General features: G+C 45.2%; 1 protein-coding gene across 3 annotated transcripts in view; it reads left to right on the plus strand.

The window, feature by feature from the left end:
* lama5 (laminin, alpha 5) overlaps positions 1-10,000 on the plus strand; it is a 117,752-nt gene that overhangs the window by 33,774 nt on the left and 73,978 nt on the right. For all 3 annotated transcript variants that reach the window (XM_063208848.1, XM_063208847.1, XM_063208849.1), the window contains exons 3-5: positions 2,975-3,092; positions 8,319-8,437; positions 8,921-9,091. In XM_063208848.1, the coding sequence (XP_063064918.1) occupies positions 2,975-3,092; positions 8,319-8,437; positions 8,921-9,091 (408 nt within the window). The remainder of the gene's footprint in view (positions 1-2,974; positions 3,093-8,318; positions 8,438-8,920; positions 9,092-10,000) is intronic.

Below are 10,000 nucleotides of genomic sequence, written 5' to 3' on the forward strand. Positions count from 1 at the left end.
GACAAAGTCATCTAAAGGGCCCCCCCACCCAATACATACATACTAAATAATGAGGAACCAATTCTCCCAGGGCCCGGGACACCTGACCCCTTCGTCCTCCCTGTGAGCTTCTCTGCCTCAACCCCATCCCAACTCTGGGATCATCCAAACCTCAGTGCAGCATCATTGCCCTTACACTCCGACTCGAGACCTTGGGACTGCGCTCTCTGTGTCCCTCCATGAGGCCGTGACTCATTGCCCTTTTACTCCAGAGTCAGACTCTAGTCTGGGTAACCATGGTAACTGGGCTCCTGTCTTATGGATGGTTGTCAGCCCTTCCTCCATGAGACTGCCCTGGCCAAGCCCAGTAAGCCACAAACACTGGAGCTCTCCCAAACGGGCAAACGGCACTCTACATACATACATTTTTCGCTTTTGGCCGGGAAAGGAAGAGGGAAGGGAGGATTCGCCAGGGCAATTGACACAGCTTTTGCCCTTGTTTCATTTGAGTCAGGCCTGACAGTGGTCATCGAGATTTAGGGCTGGTGTTTTGGCTGTGGGATGTTCCTTCAGCGTGCCAGCAAGCCACTTGTTGTACTACACACATCTTGGCAGCACCTCCCGTGTGTGGTATTTTGGAGGCAGTTTGTTGTGCCAGGAAACATTTCGTGGGTGGCATTCAGAAATGCATACTGAGTGTAAAAGCAAAAAGGGAGGGAGGGAGGGTGGCTAGAGAGAGAGAGAAAGAGTGAGCGAGAGAAAGAGGCCTCTCTTCTCTCCTTAAAGACGATGACTCCAACATATAGCATGCCTGCATTGCATAGGGTGAGTTGCCAACTCCTTTATCTCCTAAATCGTATAATCCCACTGTGGCAGGCGGGGAGGGGGGAGGCCAGGGGGAAGGGAATCACAAGCCCCCCTATGTGGGTATCTGAGATGAGATCCACTCATGAACCCACATGCATGGCCCATGGGACACGCAAGAGACGCCCCTTTGAAGTTTCGGAGTGGAGTGAAAAAGTCGCAACCCGCCTCCCATGTCTGGCCGTCAGTCGATGATGGACGCGAGGATGACAGATCCCTTAGCTGAAAGGAAGGTCTCTTCCAACCAGGAGTCCTCGTCCCCACACCACACCACACCCCAACAACCCCCTCCCCACTCCAGACCATCCTCCGTAACCACATCAGCATGTCACTCATTTTATTTGTTCCAGAAATGGTCAACAGATATGGCTTTGTTTGGCCTGAACTGTATGGTGACTAACACTGATGACTAAAGCCCTCAACGTTCCTACATCCTTTCCAGTGCGGTGGCTGGTGTAGCATGGATGGACCCGTTGAGAGTTGAGAACCTGTGGATGCAAAGACAGAGAGAAGGGGGGTGTTGAAGGGGGGTTTGGCAAGGGATGATTGGTGCCTGGGGCGGTGGGATTCACTCTTGTCACCATCCGTTGAAAGGATTGGCTTGGGGGAGGAAGTGGGTTGCCTTCTCTTTTCCGTGGCTCAGCAAGACGCCCGGAGGCATGTGCGGGAGGCGATGGGATGGGATGGCACACAGCAGGGGGGTTTACTTTATGAAATACCTGAAATGCTTCGCTGAATATGTAATTGCAGCCAGTGCCGCCCTTGTGTTGTGTTTCTTTGTCTTCACTCTTCGTTCCTGTGTGGCCCCACTAGATCAACATTAGGCTCTCCTATCAGAAATGCAGTATGATGCTGAAATGCTGGAATGCAGAAATATTTTGCTGCAGAGGAATTTCTTGTCTCACCTTTTGTCTGAGTGTCGACATTCTTAAACAGTCCCCATTTGTTGTATCCCACTAAGCACAACTTGAGCGGTGAGGTGTCTGACACCTGTTTAACAATCCATTTGCAAAAGGCAAAAGAATGTAGGCTAACTTATTCAAACTTATGTTGAACTTACTTTCACTAGTTAACCACCTAGGGTAATGATTCATTGTAGGAATCCATATGTCTTCCATTGTTTTACTGTTTAGAAGTAGCCAGTGCTTCACATTTTGTCACATTTTTTGTCTTGTGCGTGTAATTGTGTGCCATAAATATTGTGTTAACACAACATGAGCTCACTCTAGCTGATATTGATTTTCTGAACTCCAGTGTTACTTTGACAGAGTATATTGTTATTGTACCCTCAGGTACAAAATGTGTGAAATGCATCTACCTCGTGTGTCTGTTTCCCCCAATTTCACACTGTCTGTCTTGGCCCGGGGTGAGCAGGGTTGTGTCAGATGATAGACTGATAAGAGCGAGCAAGCGTTGAGTGAAAAAAAAGAAAAGCTGAAACTCGACCCTGAGGCACTTGTTTAGATTCGCACTTTGATTAAGAATTTTATGGGAGCCGTTGTTAGGAATCTGTTATTTGACAACGACAGTCAAGGAGATCCAACAGTGCAATTCGAAATGAAAAAGAACATGACCACCAGCTGTGGCTGTGTGATGTCTCACAGGAGTGCTCGTGTCCAGTTCCTTTTTAGACCATTCGTGCTGCTCGCATGCGTCATTGCTTGCCGTTTGATTTGATGCAATCCTTGGGGTGTGCGCTGTTAACTCGAGCGTTTTGTTCGTCCACGTCCAAGATCATTCTCTTTGAAACACCATGAAAGGGAATGATGGTGTTTCCCTCTGAAACTGACCTCTGATACTTATGACATAATGAAACATATGACAGAAATTTAAACTGTTTGCCTTGGATAGTCATTCCTGTCTGTCTGAAATTAACATTTCAAAGTAAATCATAACACCAAGGCTTGTTTCTTTAAACCTTTTCCAGTTCACATAATTTATGTGCTTTGTTGATGATTTAGATCATTTTGTTATTGTTGTAATTAACCAAGTATAGCAACATGATATCATTATTGTGTAGCGATTTTTGTTGTGGTTGCCTCAGCCATTTAGCTGTTCAAATTCGATGAAATATGTCTGTATATACAATATCACTGAGCATTTTCTTCTTTGTTTTGTGTTTCATCAACAGCTTTTCCATGTGGCCTACGTTCTCATCAAGTTTGCCAACTCCCCGCGGCCAGACCTGTGGGTGCTTGAAAGATCGGTCGACTTTGGCAAAACCTACCAGCCGTGGCAGTTCTTCGCCTGTAAGTACCGTAGAGGCCCCAAGGCCATGAAGTGGTGACTTCTTATTGTTTCCATGAAGCAATCTTCCACCTCCTTCCTCCGTGGAGGAGGTGAGGCAAGCAATATGAGTGCCCGCAGGAAACCTATCCGACCAGTCATCCTCAAGTAATATGATGTGTGTTTTGACACTTGAGTGTATCACTAACCTAAGTAAAAGAAATCTGATGTTTTTGCTGATAAGGATAGATATGTTTACAAAAATACAGTATTGTGTTTTACACATGATCCATATAAAGTGTTATAACACATTCAAAAATGGTCACCCTCACAGACTCTTGCCGGATTCCGTATAACAATCAACAATTATCTCTGTTTGTGTTTGTAGTCTTAAAACTCTATGATGTTGTTGCACAGTTCCCAGCAGCAAGTGTGTCATCATTGAGTTTAAATGAAACGTTAATTATGACATAAAACTTGCATATAAAAGATATACGGTTGTGATACCTGAGGCTGTTATGCTCTCAACAGTCTGTCAACACAACACTTTATGACACCAATCACGATTATGTTATACTCTCAAAATTAGTTATAAGGATTCGTTTCAGTCCTGCTAAGGCTTAAAACATAATGCTTATGGTGCTTTATGGATGCTTTATAAACCCTTCATGAATATGTTTACGCAGCTTCATAGATATTGGGGTCATATGGAGTGCCACCAGATGTCTGTCAGCAGCTTGTAAGCCTAAGTATTGCAGAAGACTTCCATTTCCAAATTCGTTAAAAGACCTTGGGAACAAGCAAACGCAAGAACGCTCTCAAATCCTGATACGCCTTGTATGGACAAAAAAAGAATGTTCACTTTGCATTCACAAAGGCAGCTGCACATTGTGTGCTTGTGGAGGAATGTCTACTTTTGAACCCAGAAAGTACACAAGAGACACACTCTCATTCAGCAAGGTATCCAGGTCATAGGGGCAGTTGCGCGTGCCTGTATAGAGTGTCTACCCTTGGGGCCGAACAAAAATGGCCCGTCAACAACCAAACCAGTCCTAGTTAGGAAAAGAGAAAATGAGAGGCGAGTGACCAAGGAATGTGACGCCCAAATAAAGACACAGTAGAATGTATCTGCTACTGTTAAAATGTGTTTAAAAATGGCACATATTTATTTTTGTGAAGTCAGTACGATATTATTTTTGTCTAAGTCACTTCAAGACACCACACTCTAGAAGAAATAGCGCTGCTCATAACATTACACTTCAATCCAAAGTGAATGTAATCAAAGATTCCTGCAGCACACAGCACCACCTCCCACCACATGCAATTCCTACTACTAACAATGATGGCATACTTTTCATTACAGACTGTGATAAAAAAAAAATCAGCAAACAACAACAATAATTCAGGCTGATAAGCTCATTGGCACACACTGCTGGAATTATTGGCGCGCTGAAAGATTATATGGCGTCTATTGTGGTGAACTTGCATTCCACCTCAGCGCCGTGGTGATTGCACCCATGTGTAAAGAGTTTGCAACAGTCAATGCAAATACTGCACTGCACTGTTCTGGGAGATATCTTACTATTGTGGGGGATATCTTATCCGCTACAGTTTGACCATTTGACACTAAGTTGCACTCAGTTTCATATGTGCATCTGGGACAGGGCGTTTATGTAGATGTTCATGAGTCTGTGTATGCGCATGAATATGAATGGGTGCATGTATGGGTGTGGTTTGGACCATCTGCAGTGTCTGTGTGTGTGTTTGTGTTTGTGTTTGTGTGTGTGTGTGTGTGTGTGTGTGTGTGTGTGTGTGTGTGTGTGTGTGTGTGTGTGTGTGTGTGTGTGTGCGTGTTCGTGCGTGTGCGTGCGTGCGTGCGTGCATACGTCTGTGTGTGTACGTGTGTGCGTGTGTACATGTGCATTTATGTCTGGGTTTGTGACTATGTGAATAAGTATGTCTGTGTAAGAGTGTGGGTTTGATAGCGTGCCATATGTGATGGATGGGCTGGGAAGCGTGGCTGTACAGTAAGAAGGCAAATGAACAGGGTGGGAGTTAGTGGGTAGAACGGATGGATGCAATCTCCTGATTGGTGGCAGCAGCTGTCAATCCAGGTGGGAGTCTGTGGAACATTCCGTGCATTTTTGCCAGCCCACCTCCGCCCCGGAGAACAGGCCTCAGCTGGATAAGCCCCTCGCATCCTCTCAACACCTGAGAGAGAGAGAGAGAGAGAGAGAGAGAGAGAGAGAGAGAGAGAGAGAGAGAGAGAGAGAGAGAGAGAGAGAGAGAGAGAGAGAGAGAGTTTAGGCCTTAGGCTTGCTAACAAACACATTGCACACGCACATGCACACGCACACGCACACACACACACACACACACACACACACACACACACACACACACACACACACACACACACACACACACACACACACACACACACACACACACACACTGCACACACATAACACATTTATACCCACACAACAGACCCTTCACCCACATACTGTATGCACACATTGACATGCTTACATGCAAACAGCTACACTCAGAACTACACACACGCATGCATGCACACATGCACATACACATACACACATTCATACACAAAGTTGTGTAGGCATTGTAAATCAAATAAGTTTGAGTGGTAAAGGTGGTGTGTGTGCAGTGTCTGGTTAACCAATTCAGAGCTGTGAGCACACAAGGGTGTGTGTGAGGGTTCGAGCCTTGAGGAAACAGGCAGATGTAGGTCAATGCCAAACTCCACTCTCTGGAGCCTTGCTGCCTTTTCTCTGTGTGTGTGTGTGTGTGTGTGTGTGTGTGTGTGTGTGTGTGTGTGTGTGTGTGTGTGTGTGTGTGTGTGTGTGCGTGTGCGTGTGCGTGTGTGTACGCGTTTGCGTGTGCGTCTTTGTCTGTGTCTGTGTCTATGTGTCTGTGTCTGTATCTTTGTGTTTGCATTTATATGTGTGTGATTGTATGTACAGTGTTTGCATGTGTGTCAGTATGGTGTTTGAGAGAGGGTGAGAGATCCATTGGGAATAAGGTTTATCTCCGCGTAGAGAGGCAGCTCTGTGTAGCTGCTGTACAAGACAGAGGAAGCAGCCAACCAGCCAGGTCCTAGTGTCAGCTCCATGGTGATAAATCCTAACTCTCTCGTGACTTATAGAAGACGCCGAAAAAAGATTCTCTTGGTTCGGGTTCTGTTGAACAGCTTTCCATTCACAAAACCTCCCGGACAATCGCTCAAGACAAGGATGGCTTTGAATTTATACAGAAATCTTAAATCTGGGTGAAGTCGTCCGCTCTGTAGCATGTTAAAGGATCTCATCTATGAGATTGGCCACCAGGGTCGTAGGAGGGGTGGGAGAGTGCGTGTGAAAATATGCCAGGGAGCGTGACCTTGTTGCAGGTCAAGTTAGGGACCTGAGCAGCCTATAGCCCAGCCCAGCGCTGTGGTGGGTTGGTGGGTGGATCATTTACCTTCAGTTTATTCCTTTACTAGGAGGGGGAGGAGGTGATGGAAGAGGAGGTGGAGGAGGACGTGGGTGTATAAGCAGTCCCACCGACAGGGGTGCCTGCATATACAATATAATCCATACATTTTATGGATTGGGTTGGGGGCCCTTTCAGGTGACTTTGTCCTGGGCCCAGCAAAAGTTGTCAGTGGCGCTGTGTAGTATGTATTGTGACTATGCCAAGGGGCATGACCCGGTTACAGGTCGAGTTAGGGACCAGAGCAGCCTAGCACAGCCAAGCGCTGCGCTGTGGTGGGTGGTGGGTCTGTGGGTGTGTGGTTTGGATTTGAGGAATTAAAAGCTGAGTCAGGTTGCCCCACTAACTCCTGACCTCCTAAAGCTTAAGGAGCTTAATTCACTTTTGGTTTATTCCTTTACTATGAGGAGAAGGAGGAGGAGGAGGAGGAAGAGGAAGAGGGGGGTGTATATGTATAGTGACTAAAGGCCTGGAACACCCATCACAGATTCTGAGCTGCACTACTTTCAGTTTATTCCTTCGGAGGAGGAGGGGGATATCTTTGGTGTGTATGTGTATGTACGTGTATGTATGTAGTGTGAGTAAAGCCTAGAACACCCACCATCGATTCTGACTGAGGTACACTACTGATGATGAGCTACCTTGGAGATTTTTACAAATGAACGAGACCCTGTGTTCATAAACAAGCTTAAGAATTGGATGATGGACTCAGTAAATCAGAAATAACAAGATAATCCACCTTATTCCTAGCTCCCATGATACCATGCGGGAAAAACGGATGACACTTGCCGCTTTGCGGATTTTCCATTTCATGTAAGTTTAATGGACAATAAAGTAGTCTAAGTCTAAGTTAGTTATGCCTTGTTACGACCGTGCGATCTGCCAAGGCCTTTTTAAAACAATTCATCGCCACATTGTGAATATTTGAGATCAAGGGCCATCAAACTTCCGTCTGCTTACGGATTGGGTGGATGATAACCTCGGATAACATTTGACTAAAAACACATTTTTTTGTTTGCTATTTATGCCCCTATATAAATGGAACAACTTTTCCCCAACCTTCATAACACTGTTCAAAATAAAGCCAGAACCAAAAACCAAAATTAATAGGTTGTTTCACAACAAACTTTTAGGAAGTTGCTGCTTAGGTAACCCATTTGTTTATGTGGGTATTCAGCTAAACCAGAAATTGCACCCCTTTTCCATTGCTACAGTAGCAACCCCAGGAATATGGAGGATATAGAATCTCCCTAAGTATTATTCATACAAGTAGGTTTTCACATACAGTATATTTTGCTTCTTCAAAATCTGACTCAAATTCTTGGCTCAGACGTAAGAAAAATAGTAGCCTAGGTGGTCCTGAGTGGGCTTTGTTTGGTTTTGTGTGTCAGTATGGTATTAACATTTAAGTAATATTTATGCCCATTCCACTATCTACTTCTTTGAAATGGGTGGATGCGATTGCACAATAATTGCCCATAACAATCCAACCTTTATATGACCTTAACTTGGGCGTGTGTAAAAGCACTAAGTGGGCATACTTTAGTTTGCAATGTAAATCAAATTGTGTGCCTTCTCCTCCTCCCCATCTCTTCTACTCTATCTCTCTATCTCTCTATGTCTCTCTTTCTCTGTCTGTCTGTCTGTCTGTCTGTCTGTCTGTCTGTCTGTCTGTCTGTCTGTCTGTCTGTCTGTCTGTCTGTCTGTCTGTCTGTCTCTCTCTCTCTCTGTCTCTCTGTCTCTCTCTCTCTCCCCAGCCTCTAAGAGGGATTGTATTGAGAAGTTTGGCCAGCGGACCATCGAGCGCATCAACCATGACAATGACGTCATCTGCACCACTGAGTACTCCCGCATCGTGCCCCTGGAGAACGGAGAGGTGGGCTCAAGGCCTCCATGGCCACGCCATCCCGCCGGATCATGCAATTACTCTATTATATACACACATACAACCTCTTCTTAGAGCTCTCAAGATGAACATGATATTTTAAAATACAGATTATTTAGATACTATAGTTATGCCATCTAGTCGGATAATGTAATTACCGTGCTATATACACACATACCCCTTCTCAGAGTTCACAAGATTCAAATTAAAAAATTGTGTGTGGCATGTCAAGCTAATTAAACTGAAGAGATGATAAATGAGAGAACAGGACGTTTCATTCGATGGACTGCACTGTGTGTACTTGACGGTTGATGGAAAACACCTCTCTAACTCTGCGTGTGTGTTCTGTGTGTGTGTGTTCTGTGTGTGTGTGTTCTCCCTGTGTGTGCTCTCTGTGTTTCTCTGTGCGTGTGTGTGCGTGCGTGTGTGTTTTTGTGTGCGTGCCTGCGTGTGTGTTCTCTCTCCCACACCCAGATCGTGGTGTCTCTGGTAAATGGTCGTCCGGGTGCCATGAACTTCTCCTACTCCCCCGTGCTGAGGGACTTCACCAAGGCCACCAACATCCGCCTACGCTTCCTCCGCACCAACACGCTGCTGGGACACCTCATGGGCAAGGCCCTCAGGGACCCCACTGTCACACGCAGGGTTAGTGGACACACACACACACCAATAATACACACACACACACACACACACACACACACACACACACACACACACACACACACACACACACACACACACACACACACACACACACACACACACACACACACACACACACACACACACACACACACACACACACACACACACTAGTTCTCTCTCAACAGCCATTCAATCACATATCACACACATTTTTGGAGCCTGACATATTTACCCAAAACAGTCCCACAAGCACACACAGGCGTACACTGCCAGTACCTGGTTAGTAGGTGCCAAAGCCACAGTAGATTCTTTTGCTCACCCCAGAAATGAGCTCACTGATCAAACAGCTCCCACACCCCGAGTACAAACCTTCATTTAGCTGATGTGCTTTATGTCTTATTTGACTTCACTTGATTTTTTCCATTATGCTGTTGGTTCAGTTTACCGTGCACTGTTTATCCACCCACCTTCACTTGTGTCCTTGGCAATGTCACGTCTAACCAGGGCTTTGAACCGGTTCAAGGAACGAAAACGAAAACCAGGAACTTTTTGTATTTTACAGGGAACAGAAACGAAACCGGAAACGTTATTATTTTTTATGTTCTGGAACAGGAACACTTATTTAAAAATAATGGTAACCGGTTAATACCGGTTAATACCGTTCCTCAAACAAACAAAAAGAAGTTATTATTTTCCTGTTTCCTATTTTCATCATTGAGGTTTATTCTCCGCTTCTCCGCTTAGGTCGTCCCTAAATGACAACATTCTGGAGGATATTCTTTTCATCTGCTTGAATAAACAGTTTGGAATGTAGGCTGACTCATTTGCACTTCCGTCTTTCTTGATTAATTCTAATACATTTCTTAATTAACGTCAGTCAGGTCTATGGGAGTAATCAGCTGACAG

The sequence above is a fragment of the Engraulis encrasicolus genome, chromosome 10 (assembly GCF_034702125.1).
Source record: "Engraulis encrasicolus isolate BLACKSEA-1 chromosome 10, IST_EnEncr_1.0, whole genome shotgun sequence".
NCBI classification, from domain to species: Eukaryota; Metazoa; Chordata; class Actinopteri; order Clupeiformes; family Engraulidae; genus Engraulis; species Engraulis encrasicolus.